Genomic DNA, 27,993 nt, shown 5'->3' on the forward strand with positions numbered 1-27,993 from the left:
TTTCTATAGTATGACATGACCCCTATGCATTTCCCTGTATTTGAGCCTCTCCACGACAGTGACCTGGTTCACACATAATGCTAACCTGTGGAGACGATCAAACCAACTAGTTTTCTCAGTCCCTGAATTGTTTTCCTCCTTCATTATCGGCTTCCTCCCTGCATCCCAAATGACTTTGTGGCAGTATACTCCTGACATATAGAGCGGCTGGGTTATTGTTTTTTTACCGCTCTTGCCCACTGCCCCTGTAGCCTGGCAGAACAACCCACAAACAACCTACAGTTCTGGGTTCACATGTAGCAGAGTTTAAACAACTCAGAGTTCACAACTGAACAATAAATCAGTTTCTCTTTCAGGGTTATTTATTTATTTTATTAATTTTATATACCGCCCCATAGACGAAGCTCTCTGGGCGGTTTACAAGTTAAAAACTTGTGGTTAACAAACCATGATTTGTTAGCACAGCTGGGCTCACACAACATAACCCAGAATTCAAAAACCAATATCATGGGTTAGCGTTGTGTGTCAACCCAGCCAGTCTCTCTTGCATGCTTGGTTGCATTTACATCCCAAAGAACCTGACCTCTCCAACTGCAAAGCGGTAGGTAGGTGCTCACACATGCTGTGATCTCACAAGTAGGCAAAAACAGGTAGATGCAGGAAAGAGGTTGAGATGTTGCCCACATTTCAGCCAAGTACTCTACAAAGAACCCTGGCTGTTGGCAGCAGCTGAGCTTTGCCCCCCCCCCCTCAAAGACTTAGCATTTGCCTTGAGACCAACCTCACAGCACTGGAGGGATTACTGATGCTCTTGGCAGTCTTCCATCACATTCTCTCGGCATCAGTGTGTCTGGTTTGTGGCTGCCTCAGAAAGGTTTTTTAATAGTAAATTTTGGGCCCAATCCAACTGTGTGCACAGGCAGAGGCAGCAGCTGCCCATACATAGCTGTGTAAGAAAATCAGAAATTGTACCAAGCGGCTGTTCAGTGTGACAGAGAAAGTGGGGCTGGGTGGGCGAGGGAAGACCCTAAATCCATTCCCTGCCCTTGATCAGCGGGTTTTCTGACCACAGGTACACGTGCACAGCTTCAGCTGCTGGAATAGGGAGGGACGGTGGTGTTTCCAGTACCCTTTTGTACCGCCACCCCAATCTCCTCCAGCTCGACCAGGGCATGCGCATTTCATGCTGGGACCTCTTTGTCAAAAAGATTAACATATAATATGAAATCAGACTAGTCTGATTTCTAGCCTAATACCTAGAATACCTAACTTCCTAACTCCTTGGTATTTCCCACTGCCACTCCTCCTTGCTCCAGTTTGGGGAAATGAGGTGCAGAACCACCACTTCTTCTCTGGCATCTGCCACCCTGCGTTGGCGAGGGAATAAGATGGATGGCAAAGGACGCTGTGCCCTGTTTTGTTGCCAAACAGGCAGTCCCGCATCTTCAAAACAAAAAGACGCAGCAGGAGACAAGGGCAGGAGCCCACCCCGTCTTGGGCCACTTCATGAGACTTCCATAGACAGAGGCTTAGCTGGTTGTCTCTGATGGACACTGGCCAAGGGAACTGGAAGTCACACATGCCTTCATTTTGAGAGGGCCATGCAACTCCACATTTATTTAAAGGGTGAAGCAAGAAGGGGCCTGATGGCTTCTGCCTTGGGGAAGGCCGGAGCAGGACGAGGGGAGAGCGAGAGCGAGAGAGAGCACCTCTGGACTTTCATGGTGCTGCCAATAATTTGGAATACCACTGACACGATTCATAAGACACGATTCAGCTGCATTTAGTTCATCGACAGGAGGAAGCTCAAAGGTTAACTTTTGTTTCAGTGGTTCAGCTGTTGTCCTTGCTTGCCACAGTACATTTAAACCTTTATTTTGTTACGCTGAAGACTTGCAAACGTGCTGCAATTCAATGTCCACTGAACTTGAGAGGACTTGCTTCCAAGTAAACACACATAGGATCATTTTGTAAGATTCCCCCCACCCCGATACTCTTTTATATGTTACAGAGACATACGGAAGCCCAGTTGTGGACTGGCTGATGGAAGATCAGAATCTTGGGGTAGATCCAGAGCAGGAACAGTTCAGAACAGAGAACACTCCACGAGGTAGCAAGAGTCCTATCCCTTTATTGTTTGCACTGCAGAAGGCTGCACAGTCATTTCTGAAGGGGCAGAGGCAAAGGCAGAAGAGTAGTCCGAGAATGACTCTTTCAACACCCTCCCATGGTTCGCCTGCTATCCCCCTTTCCTGAGAATGTTTACCAGAAGGGCAGGGAATGCTAGCCTTAGGGGGCAGACAAAAGGAGAAGCTGCTTATAGGCACAAGACTATCCTCAGTCAGAATATGAGCAGTTGCTGGGGCAGGAAAGTATCTGTAGGGCTGGCAGAGGACCTAGGCAATGTACAGGTGGGGTTCAAAAGGATGTGCTATCAGCCTGTCCAGCACCAAATTCGCACCCAATACTGCTGCATGACCAGATAGCTACATGTACACATGGGGATGGAAAGGATATTCTGAGGGCTAAAAGTCCCTTCTAAGTCCCCCAAGGAAGAAAATAGAGCACCCAGTCTGAGGAGAGAGGTGGGGCAATCAATCAATCAATCCCAGTTTCAGTTGCAAACCCAACAGCAGAGATCTACTTACATGGCTGCTTTAGGAGTGAGCCATGTCTACCTGTGTTGGAAAAGGGGTGTAGCAATTTGTGGCCTTCCAGATGTTTTGCCCACAATTCCCATCAGTTGTAGCCAGTATAGCCAATGGTGAGTGCTGATGGGAATTGTTGGCCAAAACACCTGAAGGCCCCCCCCCGGCCCCCCAGCCCCCATTCTTAAACCTGAAGTGGGGAAATGTGTACTTGGCAGGGTGGGGAAGAGGAAGGCGGTGTTCTTTGGTCCTGGCTATGGCAAGTAAAGCATGAGCTAATCAATCAGAGAATGTTATGGTGTTAGACATAATGAAATGAAAGCTGCCACTAAAACCAGTAAAAGTGATTCACCAAGAAACGGGTTAAACTCTCTGTTACTACCTGTGTGCAAATGGTGGGGGCGGAGCACAAACGAAGACTTCAGCAGGACATCCGAGTTAAGAAGTAGAGGGCACCTGGCATTGGTAGAAGGGCTGCAAGAGGGCTCGTGGAGCCAGGGCAGGGGCTAGCGATTCTGACCCCCAGGGCTGCCCACACAAAGGTACCCGGGAGACATTCATTTGAGCCAGCTCCCTCGGCGCGAGGCAGAAGCTCTCCTCTCCAGCTGGGCCCCACAGGCTGCACCCCACTACACAGAGATGGAGCCATCGCGGAAGTCTGTTTTCCCTATCAGGGCATTGAGGAGGACGGGTCGCCCACGCCTGCACTCAGACTGCGCTGTTCTGAGGATGTCATCCATTTGCTCCTCATTCTGGCGGCTGAGTAGGAAGCCTTTCCCTCCTAAACCTTCTGCCACCACGTGGTAATCTGTAGGGAAGAGCATCAATCATGAGCAATGGGGAAGAGGGCACTAAAAGAGGGGACAGACGGCTTCATTTTTAAAACAGAAGGATGCCCGGCTCAAGCCTAGCACTTCCCTTATAGGCCCCTTCCAACTCTACGATTCTATGATTCTGTATACTCAATGCTGAAGGAAAGGCATGTTTCCACTTCGTAAATTCCATCTTTCCAAAGCTTGGCAATTTCTGGCCCAAATCAATAAACCCAGCTGCGAACCACCTAGAGTTTAACGGGAGCTCAGCTGCCTTCACCGCTCCTGTAGCTGGACTCCTCAGTGCAAACACCATTTTCTAAATTATTTCGCTTAATTAGGTTTGTCATATTTTACTCTTATTTTCAATAAGCCTTCGTTTTTTCTTGATTCCCTTTTTATTTTATTAAACAGCGTATTTCCACCTACCAGCCATATAGTACAAGTATAAAATTGTATACATAACAGAAGCTAACAAAACATGCAGATCACACCTTATTCACGCATAATGCAAACTCATGGTTTGTTGTCCTACCCAGGGTTTGTATGGTAAATCATGGAAAAACCATGGTTCTCTCAATCCCATATCCATTGATCACTCCCTCCCTGTATCCCATATGCCTTTGTGGCATTGCAGCACTGGCATGCTTAGAGGCTGGAGTCATTTTTACTGCTCTTGCCTGCCGCGTCTGTAGTCTGATGAAACAACTCACGAACAAACCACAGTTCTGGATTCACATGTAATGACAACCTATCGTATAAACAATTCACCCTGGATTCTCTTTCTGGGTTGTTCATGGTTAAGAAAGTATGGTTAAGAAACTAAAAACATCCTAAAATTCCACTGGATAGGCCTGCCAGAAGAGATCAGTCTTGATAGCTTTGTTAAAGCTTTTATATTGTATTTTATATGATGGTTTTATACTGTTGTTTTATACTTTGAATGGTTTTAATTTTTGTGAACCGCCCAGAGAGCTCCGGCTATTGGGCGGTATAGAAATGTAATAAATAAATAAATAAATAAATAAATGCTGTCAATAGACTGTCACCTTAGCCAATGACATAGAGATTGAACGTCCCGGAGTAGGTGGATCAGACCAAGAGCCTTGGGGGCGAAGGTGCTGGTGAAGACACCAGCGTCACTGATGCAGAAGCAGAGGCTCTGCTATGTGCGTTCTCTGAATGCTCCCGCTGATCCACTATTTCCAGTGCCTTTCTCCAAAGCTCTTGGTCTGTTTAGAAAAGGGCTAAGTTTCTACCACAGGGGCTTCTCCATAACGCACGCACAGTGGCTGCCTGCGGCCGGCAGCTCTGTGCCACAGCGGAGCGGTGCTTTGAGGGCCAGGCAAATTTGTTTTTACTTCAGCAAAAAAAAAAAAGCTCAGGAAGTGATATGGAAGAGAAGAAAAACAAATCTCTGAGATGAAGAAGAAAGAAGAAAGAAGAAAGAAGAAGAAGACCTCAGCTACGGACAATTCTCTCTCAGAGAGCAACTTCCCAACGAGGCACCAGCTATGGTGGTCGCAAAGGAGCTGAGGGGAAAAGCGGGAACCTGCCTAGGCACGCGCCCTGAGACCGGGGGGGGGGGGGGTGTCCCGCCAAAATGTCCCTCAGCTTGAGAATTTTATCATAGAATCATAGAGTTGGAAGGGGCCTACAAGGCCATCGAGTCCAACCCCCTGCTCAATGCAGGAATCCACCCTAAAGCATCCCTGACAGATGCCTGTCCAGCTGCCTCTTGAAGGCCTCTAGTGTGGGAGAGCCCACAACCTCCCTAGGGAACTGGTTCCATTGTCGTACTGCTCTGTCAGGAAGTTTTTCCTGATCACAGAATCACAGAATAGCAGAGTTGGAAGGGGCCTACAAGGCCATCGAGTCCAACCCCCTGCTCGACACAGAAATCCACCCTAAAGCATCCCTGACAGATGCTTGTCCAGCTGCCTCTTGAAGGCCTCCAGTGTGGGAGAGCCCACCACCTCCCTAGGTCACTGGTTCCATTGTTGTACTGCTCTAACAGTCAGGAAGTTTTTCCTGATCATAGAATCATAGAATAGCAGAGTTGGAAGGGGCCTACAAGGCCATCGAGTCCAACCCCCTGCTCAATGCAGGAATCCACCCTAAAGCATCCCTGACAGATGCTTGTCCAGCTGCCTCTTGAAGGCCTCCAGTGTGGGAGAGCCCACCACCTCCCTAGGTCACTGGTTCCATTGTCGTACTGCTCACTTCTTCCTGAAGCGAGGCTCCACACAGGCACAGAGCCCATATGTGTGAATGATTTGTGTGCAGGATGCCATACCTCATGCTATGCAGCCTATTAACTCACCGAGATACTCCAGGCCACAAGCTACATTGCTACCCAGCAAGGACACTTGATCTCGGGAGATCTGGCCCCAGCAGGCATCATTCCCCACCAAGGCGATGACTGGTATCTGACAAAGAAGACAAAACGTTGTAGAACCGAACAGAGCTGAGAAAGTGCGCCCACAGTCCTCCCCTGGCAACACTTTTGCTATTTAGCCGCACGCTAATAATACGTACTAGTACTGATTGGGCTACGGAATTTTGGATGAAGCCATTACCCAAAGGCCCTGCCGTGAGGGAAGAGGAAAAGAGGAGACCCTGTTGCAATCTTGGCTGCTGGCTGACCTAAAGCCCCCTTCACCTGTCTCAAAAATACGTAAGGAGGGAGAATTATCTCTCAGTCATGTGGTTCCTGAGCCCAATCCCCCTGCCTGCCTTCTTCTCTCCACCCACTACCTGAAACAAATGAAGGGTTGAGAAGGTGGAAGAGACAAAAGCAGGGGAGAAAAGGGAAGCCCACCCACCCACCCCTCTCCCTTGGGTATGTCTATTTTTCTCTCCCTTCCATTCCTGAGTTGCATGCTTGGGGCAGGAGAGAAGAGTTCAACCAAGAGAAGGGGCCCGCCATCGCTTATCATTTGCACCCTTCTTGCTCCAGCAACCCACCAGACACGTTTAGGAAGAACACAGAGAGGGAGAATGTGATAGGAAGGGAGGCAGGCTCGTTCGATTTGCTAAGAGGCCAGTGGGGGGGATGGAAGAAGAGGATTTGTGCCTCCTGTCCCCATCTCACCAAAACCAGCTGCCAACCTGCAATCAAACAGGAAGCTGCTATGGACCGGGTCACTTGGCAAAGCTGCCATAGCTCCAACAGCCGGCCTTCCCTTCCCATCTCGAGGTGTTTCCTGCACCCATACCTACAAACGCTGAGTGAACACAGGATCCCAAGAAACTGGAAAGGGTTACAGTTACCTTGTGCCGCACAAAGGTGTCAAATTCCATGATGCTGAACCCGAGAGAGCCGTCTCCATACAGGATCCAGACCTGACAATGATATAAAAAGGAGGGCAGGTTCAGCAATCAGACACCAGGTGGGGAGACCAATTTGCATCCTATTTGCTTTTCCAGGGGTAAGCAACTGTCACTAAAAAGCAGAGCGGCTCAAGCTGGAGCGGGTTCAGAAGAGGGCGACCAGGGTGATCAGGGGTCTGGAAACAAGGCCCTGTGAGGAGAGACTGAAAGAACTGGGCAGGTTTAGCCTGGAGAAGAGAAGATGGAGGGGAGACATGAGAGCACTCTTCAAACACTTAAAAGGTTGTCACACGGAGGAGAGCCAGGATCTCTTCTCGATCCTCCCAGAGTGCAGGACACGGAATAACGGGCTCAAGTTAAAGGAAGCCAGATTCCGGCTGGACATCAGGAAAAACTTCCTGACTGTTAGAGCAGTGCAATGGTGGAATCAGTTCCCTAGGAAGGTGGTGGGCTCTCCCCCACTAGAGGCCTTCAAGAGGCAGCTGGACAAGCCTCTGTCAGGGATGCTTTAGGGTGGATTCCTGCACTGAGCAGGGGGTTGGACTCAATGGCCTTCTAGGCCCCTTCCAGCTCTACTGTTCTATGATAGCACTCTTCAAATACTTAAAAGGTTGTCACACCAAGGAGGGCCAGGATCTCTTCTTGATCCTCCCAGAGTGCAGGACACGGAATAACGGGCTCAAGTTAAAGGAAGCCAGATTCCAGCTGGACATCAGGAAAAACTTCCTGACTGTTAGAGCAGTGCGATGGTGGAATTAGTTCCCTAGGGAGGTGGTGGGCTCTCCCACACTAGAGGCCTTCAAGAGGCAGCTGGACAAGCCTCTGTCAGGGATGCTTTAGGGTGGATTCCTGCACTGAGCAGGGGGTTGGACTCGATGGCCTTGTAGGCCCCTTCCAACTCTGCTGTTCTATGATTCTATGATCTGGAGAAGGTTCACAAAAGCAAACAGACAGCCTGGGGACTGAAGCATTCATCCCAGCGCCTCTTTTGCGGACAACGCACCAGACCTTCCACCCATGTCTTCCCACTCCTATGCACTAACCTCTGAGTCCGGCCGGCAGAGCTTGGCTCCTAAGGCAAAACCTCCACCAACCCCCAAGGTTCCAAAGGCTCCTGCAGGCAGAAGAAACGGAGTCAGCGGCTGAAGGGAGCCTGCAGCTGCCTTAACTGTTCCTGCGGGCCCTTATCCATTTATGTCGGCGTAGTTTTTTGGGAATATGATCTGTTGATGTTAGCCACCTTGGGCGTTTTATAGACAAGATGGAAAGATGGAGTATACATATTGTCAGTAAACAAATACAACAGCCCACAGACCTGTGCCAAGGAAAGGCACGTGCTACCTAAGCAGTCCCAGTGATCAGGGCTTGAACTAGCTTCTTTTTAAAGCCCTCAAAAGTAGAGACAAAGCACAATATCTGGAAGCATCTTGATCCAAGCAGAAAAACTCCTTGAAGTTACATTCTTCCTGATCTTTTCCTTAAATCTACCTGCTTGTCCTATCCTCAGTTGTCCTTCTTTCTGAAATCCTTTCACAAAAGATGTTCCCTGGATTATGCCTTCCATTAAAGTTATTCAAGAAAGCCCCAAAATACAGACTTCCTTGGACTCATCCATCTCACAGCCTCTGGCAGGCCGAAGTTGGGGGATCTGCCCCATAAGGCTCCCTTCTGTAGAGTTGTGGAGCTGGATGGGTGTTTAGCAGAACTGCAAATATCCTTCCAGGGTGGGGTGTTCACATGGCCTCGTGCTGCATTCTGCAGAGGGCTCTGCTCAAGACGTATCAATAGTGAAATGCCACGAGGATCCCCAAGTTGGGGCTTGTCAGCGCCTCCATGTCAGAGCATGAAGTCCACCACCCAGGATACAATACACTTAAAGCTTCCTGTCGAGGAAATCAAGCTGGCTCTTTTACCTAATGCCCACAGGTATAGGGAAATGGCTCTATAACACATTATAACACATTAGCTCAATACAACAGAAAGTTCATATCTTCCTGCTTAATTAAACCCTATTTTTTAATTTTACACTTGCTGTCACAAAACAGTCACAAAACGCTTGCTGTCACCGTTAAACAGAGAGTGGGGTATTTTTAAAGGCTAGCTAACCACAAAAAGGAAATAAATAAGACGTATTTTTAAAGGCGAGCTAACCACAACTAGGAAACAGATGGAGATGTATTTCCTGTAGCTATTACAATACCCATTATGGCGTTCTAGTCAGAGAAGTACCTGAACTCTGTGTATGCCTAGGTAATTTGCTTCTCATTGGTTGCTGTGTTGCAGAGCAGTATTACGTATTATGATTGGTGTATTATGATTGGTGGGAAGGTTCTGCCATTGTATCTGAGGGGACCTGACCCGATAAATATGTTAACCTTTCCTGAAATTGTGGAAACCTTGCAGCGCTGCTCGTAATAAATCTTCTAAAGAGAGAGAAATTGTGTCTTGATTGTTTTTGACCACCACTCAGCGAACCACAGGGACCCGGGGTTTCGGGTTCCGCCACAATTCCCCACCAACGCTTAATACCGGCTAATTTCGTGTTACCTGGATCCAGCCAGCCGAGTGGCCCCCTGGGCTTCACAATATAGGCAGCGCTCCCCACAAAGTCACCTCCATCTGCAACCAGCACACTGTCTTCTGGGAGCAAACAGTCCACATGGTGCAGCAGCTTCAGCGGGTTCAGGTGCTGCTCTGTCGGCACTTCTGCCTTCTCTCTGGGAGGAACAAGGGGCAGAGACCGGCTTGAGACACCTCCGTGGCCAGCCCTACCCTTTGCATATCACAGTGGTGCGCAAGGGCAGGGCGAAAGGGTCAGAATCTTGGCGCGAACACGTGTGCGTGGCAAGCCCACCAATGAGGAGGGTTTCTAACCTGTTTGCTTTCTCTTTCTTGTGATCAGCCTCCTTCAGACTCGTTATCCAGTCCTGGGGACACGAATAGCCCTTCAACTCTTGGCTCAAGCGCACCAGGAAGGAGCCGGCATCTCCTGTGGGAAAAGCATTGCAGGAGGCCTGAAAAGCTCAAGGCCCAGGAAGGGAGGTTCACGCAGCCAACACAGCTTCGTCCTCAGGGCACGAAGCACCATCCCCTCCCTCCAGCAATCCTTCCCATGCCAAATTGTGACGCTTCCCCACAACTCCCATCGTGTAGCCCCTGGCAGGCTTCTCACCCTTTACGGCTATGTGAGGTGTCCAGAATATATGTGCATTTTTCAGCAGTTGTTCCCGGTTCCTGTTAACAGCGATAATTTTGCTGCGTTTACTCAAGACATGTCCATATGACAGACGAAAATCACAGACTGTGCCTGGAAAGGAGGACAGGAGTTACGGAAATGAGATCATCACTAAAGATGCCCACCGCATATCCACAGAAATACTTGCCACCCTCCAAATTTCCCCAAATTGTCCCACTGCTGCCAATTGTCCCACTGCTGCCTCAGCAAACAGCCAGCACTAACCTCCCAGACCCAGTTACCTGCAAGAATGACCACATCTGCCTCCCTGAGTGCCTCACGGCGGTTCTGACAGATGTGCAATGGACTGTTCTTTCCCAGCATGCCACGGGCCATGCCTCCCAGGAAGCATGGGATCCCGAGTTCCTCTATAGCCTCTCTGTAAGGATAGGAGGGAGGAGGAGGAGGAGGAGGAGGAGGAGGAGGAGAGTCCAACTGTACCATCAATGGAACCAGTTCCCTAGGGAGGTTGTGGGCTCTCCCACACTCGAGGCCTTCAAGAGGCAGCTGGACAACCATCTGTCAGGGATGCTTTAGGGTGTATCCCTGCATTGAGCAGGGGGTTGGACTCCATGGCCTTGCAGGCCCCTTCCAACTCTGCTATTCTATGATTCTATGATCATCCATCAGCAGCCAGCGACAGCCAGTGACCCGTAGCCTCTATCCCGTCTCCCCTCGCAACCTATTAATCTGGACTCCTCTATTCCCCTCTGATCCAGCTCTGGTTTCCTTATTGGTTTGGCTTCCCAAGACCTAGACTACATCTCCTAAGCAATTATGTTGCTCCGCAGGTGTGGCGGTAGCCTGTCTAATAGCGGGTACGGGATACAGGCACAGATTGCGTGGTTGTGGCACAGGCAAGATGTACACAGGACATGAAGGACGCCCCAATCTGCTGCTCAGCCTCTTCTGAACGCCTCTGGTGGCCAAGAAGCACAACTTACCTGAGCTTCTTTACTGGTGTTGGAGGCAGGGTCACTTGGCTGCCAAGAAGAATGACTGGTTTCTTAGCCCGGCTGATGAGCTCCACACACCGTTGTACCTGCACAAAAGCATGCCCAGGTGAGACCAGGCTGAGAGCAAGTACCAAGTAATGTAATGGAGTAATGTAATTTGGAGTAATGTAGACACTCTTGCAGGGGGGTGGGGTGGGAAATGTTTCAAAGAAGGGAGGAAGCACCTCCTAATCCTGGGGGCAGCGTATGTGGGAAGACAAGGATTCCAGGGCTTGGCTGGTAACAGTGGCGAACGTGTCTGCTAGCCTTAGTTTGTCCCCTTGCAAAGGTAACAGTGACTTTGCCCTCTCTAGAGAAGACAGGAAGTGCCAGAGGGGGTAGGAAAACAGAAGATGTAGGGAAACAATATTTGTCTGAAAAGCAGGACAAAAATGATAAATAAGATACACCCAGCTCCTCACTTTTCACTTTTTAAACTTCATTTGGGACTCCCGGGCCTTACATAATGATGCTTTCTATCGGGAGTCTCACCTGTTCCTTTGTGGCCTTCGGCACGGTCACTGGCAGAGGTGAAAAGTTCCGCACCTGCCATGCCCCGGCAAAGATGTTCGCCATATACCTGTGCAGATACCTAGGTGAAAACAAAGAGAACGTGATCACTGAGGCCGAGAGGCATGGCTGCGACATACAGGAGGGTGTGGACTTTAGCACAGAAGCCATAGATGCTCAAGAACCCCCCTGCCCCATCAGTTCTTGCCCAAAATATGGGCACTTAACACATACCGAAAAGCTCAGGGCCTTGATGTGGCAAACTGTAGAGTATTGCAGGCCAAAAGGAAAAAAATCTGCCCTCCCTGGCCCAGTATAAAACAGAATGCTGGATCAAAGAATTGCTGCATCTTACGATTAATGTGAAGCGCCCTGCTGGACCAGACCAAGGGTCCATCTAACCCAGCACTCTGTTCACACAGTGGTCAACCAGCTGTCGGCCAGGGACCAACAAGCAGGACACGGTGCAACAGCACCCTCCCGCCCATGTTCCCCAGCAACTGGTGCACACAGGCTTACTGCCTCAGTTACTGGAGATAGCACATAACCATCAGGGCTAGGAGCCATTGACAGCTTTCTCCTCCAGTATGTATCCAACCCCCTTTTAACTGGAACAAATGTCAAACTGACCAGCCTGTAATTTCCTGGATCCCTTTTTGAAAAATGGCATTACATTGGCCCTCTTCCAGTCCTCTGGTACAGAGGCTGAGCTTAGGGAGATGTTGCATATTTTTGTTAGAAGGTCCGCAATTTTATATTTGAGTTCTTTGAGAACTCTAGGATGGATGCCATCTGGGCCTGGTGATTTATTTGCTTTCAGTTTGTCAATAAGGTTGAGAACTTCGTCTTTTGTCACCACTATTTGCTGCAGTTCCTCAGACTCCCTTCCTGAAAACCTCAATTCAGGCACAGGCATCTGTCCTGTATCCTCTGCAGTGAACACCGATGCAAAGAATTCATTCAGCTTCTCTGCAATCTCCCTATCCTCCTTTAGTACTCCCTTAACTCCGTTGTCATCTACTGGTCCAACTGCTTCCCTAGCTGGTTTCCTGCTTCTGATATATTTAAAGAATTCTTTATTGTTGGCCTTGATATTATTAGCGATGTGCTCTTCAAAATGCTTTTTTGCATCTCGTCTTGTTTGCTTGCACCGCCCTTGTGCCAGCTTGTGCTCCCTTTTATTTTCCTCACTTGGGCAAGACTTCCATTTTCTGAAGGAAGCCCTCTTCTCTACAATAGCTTCTTTGACACTGCTTGTTAACTCACCAATTTGTTCAACAGTATTTACATCTTGTATTAGGTCCTGGGCAACACCACTTAGGATCACAACACAAAACTGTGAGTTATTTAGCCCATTTGTGGGGACACTGTTGTTCCCCGCCTCGATCAAAATGGAGAGGCAGGTAAGAAATAAATTTATGATGATGCAAAGTGCTTCCATTTACTGTGAACAATCTCTGACTGGCAGAATCTGAGGTTGTCAGCATGACGTGCAAACCCAGATTGGTGGGTTAACCCATGGTTTGCTGTTGGGTTAATTGCTAGATTGTTTATAGAACCATAGAATAGTAGAGTTGGAAGGTACCTAAAAGGCCATCAAGTCCAACCCACTGCTCAATGCAGGAATCCACCCTACACAATCCAGAGGTTTGGGTTCACATGTCATCCTGACAACCTCTGATCACAGGTTGTTTACAGTAAGTGGAAGTGGCTTGTGTAGGGCATGTGTCCTGGAAAATTGTAGGTTAATTACATGTGAATTGCCCCGTTGAGGTTATAGAGAGGATCATGACTCAAGCTCCACATCTTTGAACATGGTCTTACGAAGGGAATCAACAGTCATCATAAGGTAACAGTCCCAAGTTTTTATAAAGACCTAGCATGTATGTAAAATACAGGGAGAGAACAAGCATTTATCAATTTTTTTCCACACATGTGAGCTTGTGAAATATTCTTTTGCTTTTGTAGTTTTAGAAGAAGCATATATGCAGTAAACTTTTATCCTTTTCAAAGATCACTCAGTTCGAGTGTTATTGATTTGGTTTTTGGCTATGTGAACATACCTATTTTTATTTATTAATTCATTCAAATACATTTACATACCACTTTTCAAAGATATATCCCCTCAAATCAGCTTACAAATAAAGGTGTTGGACACAAGCACATATCAATATATAAAAAGTTGCAGGACGACTCCAGGCACTCTTGAATGAAACAGATTATCTAGATCCATTTCAATCGGGTTTCAGGCCTGGTTTTGGAACGGAAACTGCCTTGGTCACCCTGTGGGATGACCTCTGCTGGGAGAGAGACAGGGGGAGTGCTACCCTGTTGGTTCTCCTGGACCTCTCAGCGGCCTTCGATACTATCGACCATGGTATCCTTCTGGATAGGTTGTCTGAGCTGGGAGTTGAAGGTACTGCGTTGCAGTGGTTCCGCTCCTACTTGGATGGCCGATTCCAGAAGGTGGTGCTGGGGGATTATTGCTCTGTGCCGTGGCTCCTAAGCCATGGGGTTCCACAGGGCTCTATCTTATCCCCTATGCTGTTTAACATATACATGAAGCCACTGGGGGAGGTTATCCGGAGATGTGGACTGAGGTGTCATCAATATGCGGATGATACCCAGCTCTACATTTCCTTTTCATCAAACCCAGGTGAGGCAGTGGCTGTTCTGAACCAGTGCCTGGGCACGGTAATGGACTGGATGAGGGCTAACAAACTGAGACTCAATCCAGACAAGACGGAGGTACTGTTAGCGGGTGGTTCATCTGTCCGGCGAGGTGATGTTTGCCCCGTCCTGGACGGGGTTGCACTCCCCCTAAAGGATCAGGTCTGTAGTTTGGGGGTGCTCCTGGATCCAGAACTGTCACTTGAGGCACAGGTGAACTCAGTGGCAAAGAGCACCTTTTATCAGCTTAGGCTGATATACGAACTGCGCCCTTATCTGGACAGAGATAGCCTAGCTACAGTTATGCATGCTCTGATAACCTCTCGTTTCGATTACTGCAATACGTTATATGTGGGGCTGCCTTTGAAAACGGTCCGGAAACCTCAACTGGTACAAAACAGGGCAGCACGCCTACTAACAGGGACTGGCCGACGAGACCACATCACGCCAGTCCTTTTCCAGCTTCATTGGCTGCCAGTCCAGGTCCGGGCCCGATTCCAAGTGCTGGTATTCACATTTAAAGCCCTAAACGGCTTGGGGCCAGGCTATCTGAAGGAACGCCTCCTCCCGTATGTACCTGCCCGGACCCTAAGGTCATCCTCAGGGGTCCTTCTCCGTGAGCCCCTGCCAAAGGAAGTGAGGCAGGTGGCTCCCAGGAGGAGGGCCTTCTCTGCTGTGGCACCCCGGCTGTGGAATGAGCTCCCTAAGGAGGTTCACCTGGCACCTACATTATATGCTTTTAGACGCCAGGTGAAGACCTTTTTATTCTCCCAGCATTTTAACAGTCTATAAATAAATCTTAACTTGATGTTTTAAATTCGTAATTTTGCATTGCTGCTGTTTTTATCTGGTTGAGCTTTTATATTGTATTTTATATTATGGTTTTTGTACTGTTGTTTTATACTTTGAATGTTTTTAATTTTTGTGAACCGCCCAGAGAGCTCCGGCTATTGGACGGTATAGAAATGTAATAAATAAATAAATAAATAAATAAATAAATAAATAAAAACAGCACTATAAGAATTGAGGAAATGAAGCCAAGTCTGAGGCTGTTGAGAGTGGAATGAATAGGATTTTAAAGCTTTCTTTAAGGTCTAATCTGAAGGTGTGTAACATCCAAAGCAACAGGAAGGGAGTTCCAAAATTGAGGGGCCACCGTCAAGAAAGCCCTGCCCCTTGTATGTGCCAAAGTAGCTGTTCTAATGAGCAGATATATGAGCATTGCTGCTGCTGCTGCTGATCTAAGCATATTGGGAGGATCATATGGGTGAACGTAGTTCTTTAGGTAACTTGGTCCAAGACCATTTAAGGCTCTAACTGTTAAATAACCACCAGCTGGAAACAAAATGGTAACCAATGTAACTAGAACAAAAGAGCTTTTACAAAATAGATTTTCAGGGGCCCCATTCCAGGAAACTGACAGGAGTTTGCAAGAGTTGCTAGTTTGGAAACTAGCAACTCATCAATTAATAGCTTTGCTGATTGGGGAGGGTTTGGGGGACAAATTCACTTACCAGTTAACAACCTTTCCTGTCAGGCTCTTAGAAGCACTCTTCTTGGACATTTCTTTCTCTACCAAATGGTAGGGATATAGAATATCCAAAGGAAATTCCACAAATACAGGGCCTGCAAGACAAGCAGGATGTTTTAGAATCACCCCACCTTGTCAACAAAATCTCCATTAGTGAGGAACTGCCCAAAGATGGCATAACCTGTCTTTCTTTTAAAAACCCCTAAAATTAGAAGCATGCTCTGAGGACAACTCGCCTTCCCAGCTGTGGACCTCAAACCCATTTGCATCACAAGGCTACTCACAGCTTTGTGCTCCACCTCCCTCCCACCACTGTGGTTCTCTAGAGATGCTTTCAACTGGATCCCTGCACTGAGGTGGGGCTTGGACTTGATGGCCTAAATGGCCCTTTCCAACTCTATGCTTCATACTTGGAAGCACCCATGTGGGAAAAGTTAAACCTCGGTTTCTGGATCCACCAGCTAATCATCAGCTGAGTGGCAGAAGCTTAGTAAAGCCCAGAGAAGAGCCTACGGTAATTCTCTAACCATAGCCTTAGAAGATCGGATAAAAAGATGCTGAAGGTGATACACCTCTTCACTATCAGTCAGCTCCAAAGTGCTGGACGAGAGACAGCCTGCTTCCTCCCACTGAGGCAGACAAGCTCCAGAGGCCATCCTCTCCAGCACCACTGCCAGGTGAGCAGACGAAAGGCCAGAGAGACGTTGGAAGGCTGGCCTGCTCTCCCTTCTAACCTTCAATTCTTCCATAAGGACATTAGGGGATGGGATGTTGGGCAACTCCCCTACAGCAGAAGGTAGGGAGGTGCTACCTTGATATAACGCTATTATACTATGGCAAAAGCCTTTTCAAAGTACATCCAAGTTGCTTTGCATACTGTGAGTAAGTTCCAAAGGCTAATTTTTGTTCCATTTCATGGAACCGAGCCTGAAAATTCCCAACCTCTCAAACTTGTTAGGACAAGAAAATAAAGGCATGCTATCATCTGCTCTGGACTGCTGAGATTTTATTTCTGCCTTAGCCTAAGTACACATGTCAAAGTAGCACTGTCCAAAGGGAAAGAGGTCCTGACGTCCAGGGCCCATGTAGAAGGCGGGTGGCAAACGCAAGGGGAGAGGCATCTATCAACTATCCTAGTGAAGAAGGAAGTAGTGCTTCATGCTCATAACTAGCTCCCACCTTGCCAAACCCCACTGCTCAGTAACTGCAACCCGGAGTGAGCAGAACAGCCTCGTTCTACACCAATGGTAGAGTGGCATACCTGGAGTGTCGCACTGGGCAATGGCAATGGCTTTTTGCAACACAGGACCAATATCTCGGACAGACTTCACTGAAGCACAGAATTTGCAGAGTGATTTGAAGAGGGTCAGCTGGTCAATATCCTGGAGAGCTCCTCGGCCCTGAGTTGGTGGGGAGAAAACAGTGGAAGCTCACCTTTGTATGCATAGTCCCACACAGATACAGCTGGCCTTGCAGTCAGATACACAAACGCATATAAAAATGGCCTGCCAACTGCAGAGGTGCTGCTGGGGAGAGCTGTAATGAGCCCAGGCATAAAGGCCAAAACGTAACTAGGACCAACCAGGAGCAGCATCCAGCTCCAGCTGTTTCTTCCTTCATCTCCAACTCGGGGGCCAGTGGCTGGGCTACCCTACCTTCAGCAGTCTGGATGCTGCCCCTCCAATCAACAACACAGGAGATTCTGCCATCTGGGCATTTTTCACAGCTGTCACAGTGTTTGTCACTCCAGGTCCTGCTGTCACTGCAGCAACTCCCACTGTCCCTGCAACAGAAAAGTGTAGGGACAGTGTCATTCTGCGTCCCTCCATCTTTGGCAAAAAACTAACAGGAACACAGTGGGTACCTGAAAGCCTGGCCACCGCATCTGCTGCAAATACAGCTGTCGCCTCGTGCCTCGTGTCCACAATACGAATGCCCAGCTTTTCACTGGCCACCAAAATAGGCGAGATGTGTCCACCCACCAGCGTGAACAGGTAGTGCACACCATGAGCCTTCAGCACTTCTGCCACAATCTCCCCACCATGTCGAGTGCTCTTAGGGTCCACCTGGAACAGACAGGGCCATCTTTTGGTGCTGACCTCAGCAGAAGAACACAACAAAAGGTTGCTGACTACTACTTTCCTACTGTGTCTCTAGTACAGAGCCAGAGGGATTGAGGTGCAGAAAGACCGGAGGCCTCCTATGGGTCTAGCCATAGTTTTGTCTCAAGGAAACTACCAACTACAAATATTTTGCCAAGAAATTAATCTGAACTATAGGCACGCACAAGGGAGGTGCCAAGTGTGCCCAGGCACACCCTAATGTCTCAAGCTATAAGCACCACACTGAGGGGTCCATAGGAGGATCCATAGCGGGTTCTAGACGTAGCAGAAATGGCCCTATGGCTGCTCTGTTGCCGCTCACACCCCCACCCCCACCCCCACACACACACCCAACAGTGTGCGGTAGCTCCCAGCAGCAGGAGCAAAAAGGAATTGCTTTGCTGGGAATCTCTCTGCCAGGAGCTGCATTTCAAAAAGGCCAGGAGGAGGGACTCCGAAGGCTCATATCGCCTCGTAAGATCATCCTCCAGCCAATTGGGGCTTGAGGAGTGTCTCCTCATTACCCTGCTGTCACCTGCAATGGCCAGGCAAGCTGAACGGGGAGTAGGACATCAGTGTCTACAGTGTTTAATAAACAGAATAAAAGTAATATCTTTTATGATGGAGCATTCAATAAATGTTCGTCTTTAAAAATAAATAAATAAATAAACAATATCCCCTGGGTGCACCCCCGAATGAAATGTACTGTGCACCCCTATGATCTGAACACAAGCCAATGTTACTGAGTCCCAGGGTAACACCGACCCACCAAGAGTGGGGGAGACACAACTCTAGGTTGGATCTAAGCTTGGATCTAAGCTGTTCAGACTCCGCCCACCCTCTCTTAAGGCTTTTTGTTTCCCTGTCGATAGGGAACTACAAGTATCTAAAGGCAGCAATCGGTTTCTGCTTTACCTGATACCAGAGCTGCTGGATGAGCCCCAGTTTGTGTGCTGCCCCAAGAAGAGTCACTGTAAGAGTCCCCAGCACTGCCAAGAGCCATGTCGAGGCGCCTCCCAAGGCTGCGGTGACATCGGTCATGTCAGGATCCATTTGAAGCCAGCCCAGGGAGCACTCCTGTCCCCAAAGGAAGACAGACACGTAAGTGTCACGGTATGACCCGCATGTCTCATACACAGCGGCCTTCTTTTGAATTCTATTCCCTATAAAACATTCCACTTTCAAGTTTTATATCAAGTTTACTAAAGGTGACGAACAAATAAAAATAAATGCAGGGTAAGTTCTGTCCAAATGCAATTCAAGTACCATTTTACCAAATAAATATTTTCCAAATGAATAAAAGCCGTTGGTGGTCAAGCCTCTGGCAGTGACAAGACAGGCTGCTTTGCAGTTCACATGCTGATTTGAAATAACCTGCCCAGTCTTGGATTGAAGGCTTCCAGTTCTATTGCATTCCCTCCAACAACTAGGTAATACTATGCAATTTAGGGTTCAATTGACTTCTCACTTTTGTAGGTGTATCGCCCCAACCCACCCCCCAACCCACACACATCCTGCTTTTTGTGCTATACTGCCTGATAAAGAACTCTGGAGAACGCAAAAGCTTTCATACTGTTTCGTGATATCTTGCCTGGCTCTGTTAAAGGTATTGACCAACTGGCTTGGTTTTGATCTTCAGGCGGCAGTGGCAAGGAGCACAGGTGCATAATTAGTGTGCCAGCTATGACCATTTCTGAACTGGTTTGATTTGATAAGTTATCCATACCTTGGACTATTGAAATGAGCACTATGTATGGATTGGTGCAAAATGACGTAGCTAGTCTGCTTATAAATCAGATAAATTAAAAACCAAATTAAAAATACACACACAACAATAAAAGAAATAGAAAGCATCAACCAATGAAAAAACCCTTCAGCATTAGACCACCTTATATGCCAAAGGGCTGCCTGAATAAAAACATGTTTTTACAGGGGGTGGGAGCAACCTAGCCTCACAGCAGGGAGTTCCAGAGCCTGGGGGCAGCCACCGAGAAGGCTATCTCTAATGCCCTCACTAAATGCACCTCTGCTGGTGGCAGTACCAAAAGAAGGGCTTCTCCTGAAGTAGCCCAAACAGGATCTAAGGTATGCATGACCGTGGCCAAGTCATATATTTATTTATTTATTTATTGCATTTCTATACCGCCCAATAGCTGGAGCTCTCTGGGCGGTTCACAAAAATTAAAACCATTCAAAATATAAAACAACAGTATAAAACCATAATATAAAATACAATATAAAAGCTCAACCAGATAAAAACAAAATAGCAGCAATGCAAAATTACAAATTTAAAACCATGTTATTTAAAATTTATAGATTGTTAAAATGTTGGGAGAATAAAAAGGTCTTCACCTGGCGTCTAAAAGCATATAATGTAGGTGCCAAAGCGAACCTCCTTAGGGAGCTCATTCCACAGCCGGGGTGCCACAGCAGAGAAGGCCCTCCTCCTGGTAGCCACCTGCCTCACTTCCTTTGGCAGGGGCTCACGGAGAAGGACCCCTGAGGATGACCTTAGGGTCCGGGCAGGTACATATGGGAGGAGGTGTTCCTTCAGATAGCCTGGCCCCAAGCCGTTTAGGGCTTTAAATGTTAATACCAGCACTTAAATGTTAATACCACCATATATCTCTAGGAATGGGCACAGTTGGTACTCTAGCCCCAACTGTGCAAAATGCACACCTGGACACAAATTCCCAGCTTCACTAGAATTTTTTTTTTAATATTTGGAAATATTTTGGGAAATCACAGCTCAATAACATACAGTAGCTTCCATTATTTAGATTGTAAGAAACAATTAAGGAATTGAAAACTGTTAATATACTAACTTTAGCATGAATGAAGAATTGAGTGCACAAATATATGCTCAGATACAGAACAGTATCAGTTTTCTAACCAAATGCAAACTGTAGGACATTATTCCTAAGGGACTGAAGGTGAAAAATCTGTTAAAGGTCTGCATACTGCACAGACTGTGCTAAACTTTCTCAAACAAATCTATTGAACTATCTGCTCAGCATCCAGTATAGGAAACAACAGCAACAGAAATCAAGAATGAAATCTCAAGGCTGAAATCCCCATAATGGCAATATTCAAGAATTAGTGGGAGAAAGTTTCAGCTTCCTAGGACACCTTGTCACTGTCCACTGAAGGACAGTGTTTTCATCAGGCCTTATTTAAACCAAAGCATCTTGATATAGTGTTTGTAATCCTATTTGCCCCTTTAATATTAAAACATTACCCCATCACTTGCACATCCATTTAAACCCATTCTATGCCTCCCAAAAGCTTCTTTCTCTATGCTACGACAACAAACTCTTATAACCCCAGTCTTACACATATTCAGTAAAATTGCAAATGAAGGAAAAATCTTTCACTCACCCCCATTTATTTATTATTTATTTAAAACATTTGTATCCCGCCCTATAGCATTAAGATCTCAGGGCAGCGTACAGATAAAAGCATACAGTATAAAACAATAAATATGCACAGTTAAAAACAAATTAAACCATGAACCAAGTTAAAACAACATATAATTTAAAAGCAGTAAATGATATATTACAGAACCATAAGCACCAACAGGTATCAAGAAGTTCCATTAATCTGTTTCCATAGGTGTAGAAGTATGAATACATGAGAGTACAAATGGGAACTTGGTGAACAGAGAACTTTGTACAACAGAAGCGTTTTGCGCCCAACCAAGAATAACAGTGGGAAGGGCAGAGACTTCATATGTTCCCTCTCTCAAAGCCTTGCGGGTGGGTGCTCAGCCTCAGAACAGCTTGTTCTGAGAACGCCAACTCGCCTAGAGTTACAAGAACAAAGCAGGCCGGACCAGCAAGCAAGTGGAGGTAGGAATGGTCACGCCTCAGAGCAAGACTTCTAAACGTGATCACTCCCCTCCTTCTCTTTAAATACGCAAAGGGGCAGGAAACCTTTTGGGGGACAGTGGGCAATTTGAGAAACTGCCTTGGCCATTGCCAGAAGGACTTGCCGTGGGAGGTGCGGATAGTCAAAAGGGGCAAGTATGAGGCAGAGGTAGCAACTGAGCAAGGATTGTGAGAGTTTGGGAGGAGGGTTTTTGAGCACGTGCAGGGGTTTGGGAAGAAAGTGGACACAGGGAACTCCTAAAGCCAGGGGCCTTGAGTTTGGAACTGGTGTGTTGATTACTTAGAAGGAAAATAGAAGAGATCGCAAAGCTTTACCTCTCCATATCTGATGACTTGTGAAGTGCGGGTAAGCTCTGTTGAGCTCCTTCTGTGGAAAAGTAGAGGAGACAGGAGAAAAGGGAAGGATGGAAGGAGTCCTCTTTCCTTCTCTCCCTTTCTGGGCAACCTCCAGTGGTGGCTGATAGGCGTGTTAGTTGTTTAATAAATTAATCTATGCATTAAATTTGCATGTGGCTTATAAGCAGTCCATCTGAAGCAAGAACAGGTCCCATTGAACTCTATGTTCTGAGTAAGCAGTTTCACCTTAAAATTGGAAACTGCAGCCTCCTTGCCAGCAACGCCCTCATTTTTAAAGTTAAAGAGCTCAAAATTTGCACAGTGATAGGATTTAAGGAGGGCCTTCAGCATGCCCAATTTGAATCCAATTGGATCATCCCTTAATTTTAAGGGATTTTTAAAATGGAAATTGAACAAGTGCTTACAACTACTTAAGTTTTAAAGATAAAGAGATCAAAATTGGCAGTGATAGCTCTTAAGGAGGGATTTCAGCATACCAAACTTGAATCAGACTGGGTCATCCCTTGGTTTTTAATGATTTTTTGGATTTCCTCCCTCAAACCCTTTGGAGCTTATAGTCCACCAGTGCGAAGGATTGTAGGCGCGCTCTTCCATTCCTTTGATCATGCGAAGCTGTGCATCTTCAAGTTCATAAACAACAGATCTGCTGGTTCCCTTACACAAAAGTAAATCGCATTGATTTCAACTGCTAACATCACACGCTGGCTTAACTTTGAGGAAACCCCATTGAACAGAGAGAGTCTTACTTCTGAGTAAACACATATAGAACTGATTATTAATAGTGTGGTCACTCAGAAGCTTTCTTTTTTAAGTCTTAAAACAGCAAACTGGAAAGAAGTGCTCTGCAACCCCATGCTTACTTCTGTTTACTCAGAAGTAAGTCTCTCTGTTCAATGGCGTTTACTCAAAGGTAAGAAGTCTTCATCTGATTTTACTATTTTCATGCTCCAAAGCCTCCAGGCAGGGTGAGAGGAACTGCTGTAGCCTAAGCAACAGGGAATAACAACCTAAGGAGGGTGGGCGCGGTGTCCAACTACCACCAACCAATGAACTGTAGGAGTAGGTACAAAGGAGATCAATGGGCAGAGGCAATGGTGAAAACAAGGTGAGAGTGAACCTCAGCAGGATAACAGCAACGTGCTACCGACGTACAAGTGCACAGGTGTAAGTTTGCAAGCTTTCATATACTATGGAAACGTAGTGGGATAATTCGAATGGAACTTCCTGACTGTTCAAGTACGACAATGGAACCAGTTCCCTAGGGAGGTTGTGGGCTCTCCCACACTCGAGGCCTTCAAGAGGCAGCTGGACAAGCATCTGTCGGGGATGCTTTAGGGTGGATTCCTGCATTGAGCAGGGGGTTGGACTCGATGGCCTTTTAGGCCACTTCCAGCTCTACTGTTCTATGATTCTATGAGGGAAAACCAGGACAAATGTGTAGGTGTGATGGACTTTACATCACAGTCCAGATAATAATCACCATATCATCTTAGGCTGCAATTCCATGGACACGTTTTTGGGATTAAGGGAATTTTCACACCCTCGAGTGATGGAGGAAAGGCTGTGATTGCTTTGTTATTCCCAGTTGGGAAGGGAAGTGGATTTTTCACCCCAACAGTAAGATTGATAAGATCTGCTGGGTGGCCACTTACCAATAACCAAATCTACAAACGGTGAGGCATGGATAGCCAAAAGGGCAGTTTGCTTCATTGGTTCATGTGCCCAGCTGACTACAGCAGTCTTGGAAGTGTGTGGCTTTTTTCAGTTCTATTCCGGAGCTTGTCAGAACAAGAGGCCTGCCTCGGAGCTGTCCAAGTTCTGTGCAGCTTGTATCTGGCTGCCTTGCCTTAGTCAGTCTAGCTTTGGTTGATGCTCTGATTTAGTAACATATTGGTATATTTGGATTCCCCTGCTGCTAACCTGGTTTTGGCGGTGGGGTTCGCTAATAATTATTCTGGCTTCTCATCAGGTTTCTGGGAGTCTACTATTCCCCAGGACTTTGTTAAATAATTTGGGCAGTTTAATTACAAGCTTCCTGAATATAATAGCTGGGTGTTTTGGGGGTGGGGAACACACAAGAGTTAAGGCACTTTGCATGAATGATCACCCTATTGGATTTCTGAGCCTTTAACAGAAACTGTGACACAAGAAACAGAAGCATTATTTTAAAAACTGATGAAAACAGATCACATTCCCCATGTCTATACAAATACTTCCCTTTCCTAGTTCCACAACTCAAAAAGCTGAGGCACTGAAGTTTGTATACCTCTGCACCTCAAAATAACCTTTGGGTCAACTCCAAATATACACCCTGCCGCTAAGAGATTATTAGCCCCTATGAGACGGTGCCGGGGCACATCAGCTCCGGCGTATATCTTTGTTTTAGCACAACGCACACGAACAGATTATGCTCCCTGTCTGGTTGCACCCTGAAATAGGCTTGGGATGACTCCAAATCATACACTACCACCACCAGGACACTGTCCTTATATTTCTTACCCGCCTCTCCACTTGGATCGCGGCGGGAAACAACAATGAATATAAAATACATTAAAAACTAATTAAAAACATAGCACACATAATTAAAACATCCTTAAAACATCCTAAAAACATTCTAAAATTTCACTGGGTAGGCCTGCCGGAATAGATCATTCTTTATTACTTTTTTAAATTCTGAAAGACTGTCAAGTTGCCGAATCTCCTCCGGCAGGCCATTCCACAGTCTGGGAGCAGCAGAAGAGAAGGTCCTCTGGGTAACAGTTGTCAATCTTTTTTTGGCTGGCTGAAGGAAGTTCTTCCCAGGGGATCTGAGGGTGTGGGGTGGATTGAAGGCGCTCCCGCAGGTAGCCTAGACCCAAACCATGTAGGGCTTTAAGGTTAATAACCAACACTTTGTACTTCACCTGAAAACTAACTGGCAGCCAGTGAAGAGATTTTAAAACTGGTGTAATGGGTCACCCCTAGGTGTACCAAAAGCCCTAGCATCATATCCTGCCCAAAGTTTCATATATTGGAGCATCTACTACTGTGCCATACAAAAAACTCATCACTTCCCAATACACCAATAATCCTGTGCTAAAACTTTATATTTTGGGTGAATCATGGAAGGATAGTCACTGACTATCTTCTGAGTATCCCACCTCACCCAAATGGTAGTTCCTTGATGGCTATTTTCTTTTCTTTTTTCTTATGCCATGTTTTCCTCTCCTTTGCCTGAAAGTTCATATGCAAGGAAGGTCTCTTCTCAATTATTAATCATTATTATCATCATCATCATCCACATTATCATCACCATTATCATCATTGTCATCTAACTGAACTGGACGAGCGCTTCATTCCTCTGATCCTTCCACAAGCGCTGGCAGCTGCTGACAGCCACAGAGGATCCCGGAGAGTGAGGAGCAGAATATATTGCATTTTACATCATGTTTTTATACTTTGAATGGTTTTAATTTTTTGTGATCTGCCCAGAGAGCTTCAGCTATTGGGCGGAATAGAAATGCAATAAATAAATAAATAAATAAATAATCCTCTTCCAATAGTGGAGAGCCACCCTCCCCACACCCCAACATGTAGCAGGGGAGACCTCTCAAACCTAGGGTGACCCTATGAAAAGGAGGACCGGGCTCCTGTGTCTTTAACAGTTGCATAGAAAAGGGAATTTCAGCAGGTGTCGTTTGTATATATGGAGAACCTGGTGAAATTCATCACCACCGTTAACGCTGCAGGAGCCATACTAGAGTGACCAGATTTAAAAGAGGGCAGGGCAGCTGCACCTTTAACTGCACCAGGTCCCCCATATATACAAATGTCACCTGCTGAAATTCCCTTTTCAATACGAGTGTTAAAGATACAGGAGCCACACTGTCCTCCTTTTCATAGGGCCACCCTACTCAAACCTCATGCCCTAACCCGGGGAGGGCAGGGCAGGGCAGGGCAGGGGGACAAGCCCGACGCGGCGACCTCCACCCTCACCTTTCGAGCAAGCAGCCACGCAGCGCTTCCGACGTGCAACCCGCGACCGAAGGCAGCAGCGCTCCGAGCAAAGTGCGGCGCGGGCAGAAAGCAGGCTGTGAACCGCCCACGCAGCGTCGGCTGTTTGGGCGGTATCAAAAGGGCGAGAGGGAAGAGGAAAGAGTAAATAAACAAATCCGCTGCCAGGCTCGCAGGGGCGGAGCAGCGCGCTGCCGCTGCCGCTGCCAGGCAGAAGCCGCTTTCGGGTTGCATCCGACGGCAGCCCAACTCAGGGCCCGTGCATTTGGACGGGTCTACTCTAAGGAGGCGTAGCGCGGGACTGAGCCCGGGAGGGAAAGGGAAGGGAAGGGGGAGGAGGCGGAGGAAGGGAGGGGAGGAGGAGGAAGAGGAGGAGGGGAAGGGAAGGGAAGGGAAGGGAAGGGGGAAGAAGAGGGGGAGGGAAGAGGGGGAAGAGGGGGAGGAAGAGGAAGAGGAGAAGGGAAGGGGGAGGAGGAGGAGGAGGAGGAGGGAAGGGGGAGGGGGAGGGAAGAGGGGGAGGAAGAGGAGAAGGGAAGGGGGAGGAAGAGGAGGAGGGGGAGGGAAGAGGGGGAGGAAGAGGAAGAAGGGAAGGGAAGGGGGAGGAGGAGGAGGAAGGGAAGGGGGAGGGGGAGGGAAGAGGGGGAAGAGGGGGAGGAAGAGGAGAAGGGAAGGGGGAGGAAGAGGAGGAGGGGGAGGGAAGAGGGGGAGGAAGAGGAAGAAGGGAAGGGAAGGGGGAGGAGGAGGAGGAGGGGGAGGGAAGAGGTAGAGGAAGAGGAGAAGGGAAGGGAAGGGGGAGGAGGAGGAAGAGGGGAAGGGAAGGAGGAGGAGGAGGAGGGGGAGGGAAGAGGTAGAGGAAGAGGAAGAAGGGAAGGGAAGGGGGAGGAGGAGGAAGAGGGGAAGGGAAGGGGGAGGAGGAGGAAGAAGGGAAGGGAAGGGGGAGGAGGAGGAAGAGGGGAAGGGAAGGGGGAGGAGGAGGAAGAGGCGGCTCCCGCTCCCCGCCACTTCCCACCCCCGGACCTGCCGGCAGCCGCAGGGAGCCAGGATCCGTCCCCGCCACGGCCAGGAAGGGCGAGGGAGCGATCCTGCCCGGGAGGGAGCCCGCTGCTGCCAGTCCGTGTCGGCAACGCCGGGCTCGGGGGGACGGATGGGCACGAGGCCGCTTCCTCGGATCCCCCGGAGCGGCCGGGCCCTTCTGCCGGGAAGGGGCCCCCGCCCGCCCGCCCGCCCGCAGCTGAGGCCTCCGGAGAGCGGGAGAGGGGTGGGGGCTCCGCCGCCCTCCGCCCTACCCTGCCCTCCCTCCGCCCAGCTGCCCCCACGGCAGGAACGGGCTGGTCCCGACGGCACGAAGGCGACGCGCGCTCTCCCCCCGCGACACGCGACGGCGCATCCAGACGAGGGGGCAGCCCCGCCATCGCCACCCCTCCCGTTACCTAGCAACGGCCCCGTTCCGCGGCTCACGCGACGCGAGCGAGGCGCCCCCGAGGCGGCATGGCCCAAACCGCGACCCGTAGCGAACGCTGCTGATGGTCCATAGAGGTGGTAAAAGGGTGGGAGGCTGCCGAGGCCAGAGACTTCCGGGTCCACGTGCGACGGCGGAAGGGGGGGGGAGAGGGACACTCCTCTTCCTTCTTTTTGGGGTCTTCTTCCCGGAGTGGAAGTGAGAGCTGGAAGGGTTTTAAGGTGCGGTAGAAGAACTGAGGCAGCAGCCTGTCTCCCGGCGTACTAAAACGAAGGACAGTACTTGCCCATAGGGATCCATTGCAAAGCGCTTCTCCATTGGGATCCATAGGACAGAATTCTCCATAGAGAAACCCTACTTGCCCATAGGGATCCATTGCAAAGCGTTTCTCCATAGAAAACAATGGGACAGAATTCTCCATAGGGAAACCCTACTTGCCCATAGGGATCCATTGCAAAGCG

The 27,993-nt window shown here is 48.2% G+C and overlaps 1 protein-coding gene across 3 annotated transcripts; it reads right to left on the reverse strand.

The window, feature by feature from the left end:
• Positions 1–2,115: 2,115 nt before the first annotated feature.
• Positions 2,116–27,589, reverse strand: ILVBL (ilvB acetolactate synthase like). Of its 3 annotated transcripts, none has more exons than XM_063119034.1 (16): positions 27,504–27,589; positions 18,752–18,913; positions 17,599–17,800; positions 17,390–17,517; positions 16,996–17,134; positions 15,718–15,829; positions 11,516–11,615; positions 10,973–11,070; positions 10,271–10,407; positions 9,966–10,100; positions 9,668–9,782; positions 9,341–9,510; positions 7,837–7,907; positions 6,734–6,805; positions 5,784–5,889; positions 2,116–3,456 (listed from the first exon to the last, which is right to left on the reverse strand). In XM_063119034.1, exons 2-16 carry the CDS (start codon positions 18,887–18,889, stop codon positions 3,278–3,280), a joined length of 1,902 nt encoding a protein of 633 aa, XP_062975104.1. In that variant the 5' UTR covers positions 18,890–18,913; positions 27,504–27,589; the 3' UTR covers positions 2,116–3,277. The 3 variants fall into 3 exon arrangements, with proteins under 3 accessions (XP_062975104.1, XP_062975103.1, XP_062975105.1); XM_063119033.1 differs by lacking the exon at positions 27,504–27,589 and adding an exon at positions 26,056–26,439; XM_063119035.1 differs by lacking the exon at positions 27,504–27,589 and adding an exon at positions 25,226–25,284.
• Between the last annotated feature and the right edge of the window lie 404 nt (positions 27,590–27,993).

The sequence above is a fragment of the Elgaria multicarinata genome, chromosome 3, assembly GCF_023053635.1.
Source record: "Elgaria multicarinata webbii isolate HBS135686 ecotype San Diego chromosome 3, rElgMul1.1.pri, whole genome shotgun sequence".
In the NCBI taxonomy this organism is placed as follows: Eukaryota; Metazoa; Chordata; class Lepidosauria; order Squamata; family Anguidae; genus Elgaria; species Elgaria multicarinata.

What these genes read in the sequence shown, in the direction of transcription:
- ILVBL (XM_063119033.1), bottom strand. Translation starts at nt 26,307, where the DNA reads ATGCAACCCGAAAGCGGCTTCTGCCTGGCAGCGGCAGCGGCAGCGCGC. An exon ending in CAGCATCCAGACTGCTGAAG is followed by an intron (nt 17,135 to 17,389) that starts GTAGGGTAGCCC and finishes CCACCAACTCAG; the next exon opens with GGCCGAGGAGCTCTCCAGGA. An exon ending in TCTGCCGGCCGGACTCAGAG is followed by an intron (nt 6,806 to 7,836) that starts GTTAGTGCATAG and finishes TATCATTGTCAG; the next exon opens with GTCTGGATCCTGTATGGAGA.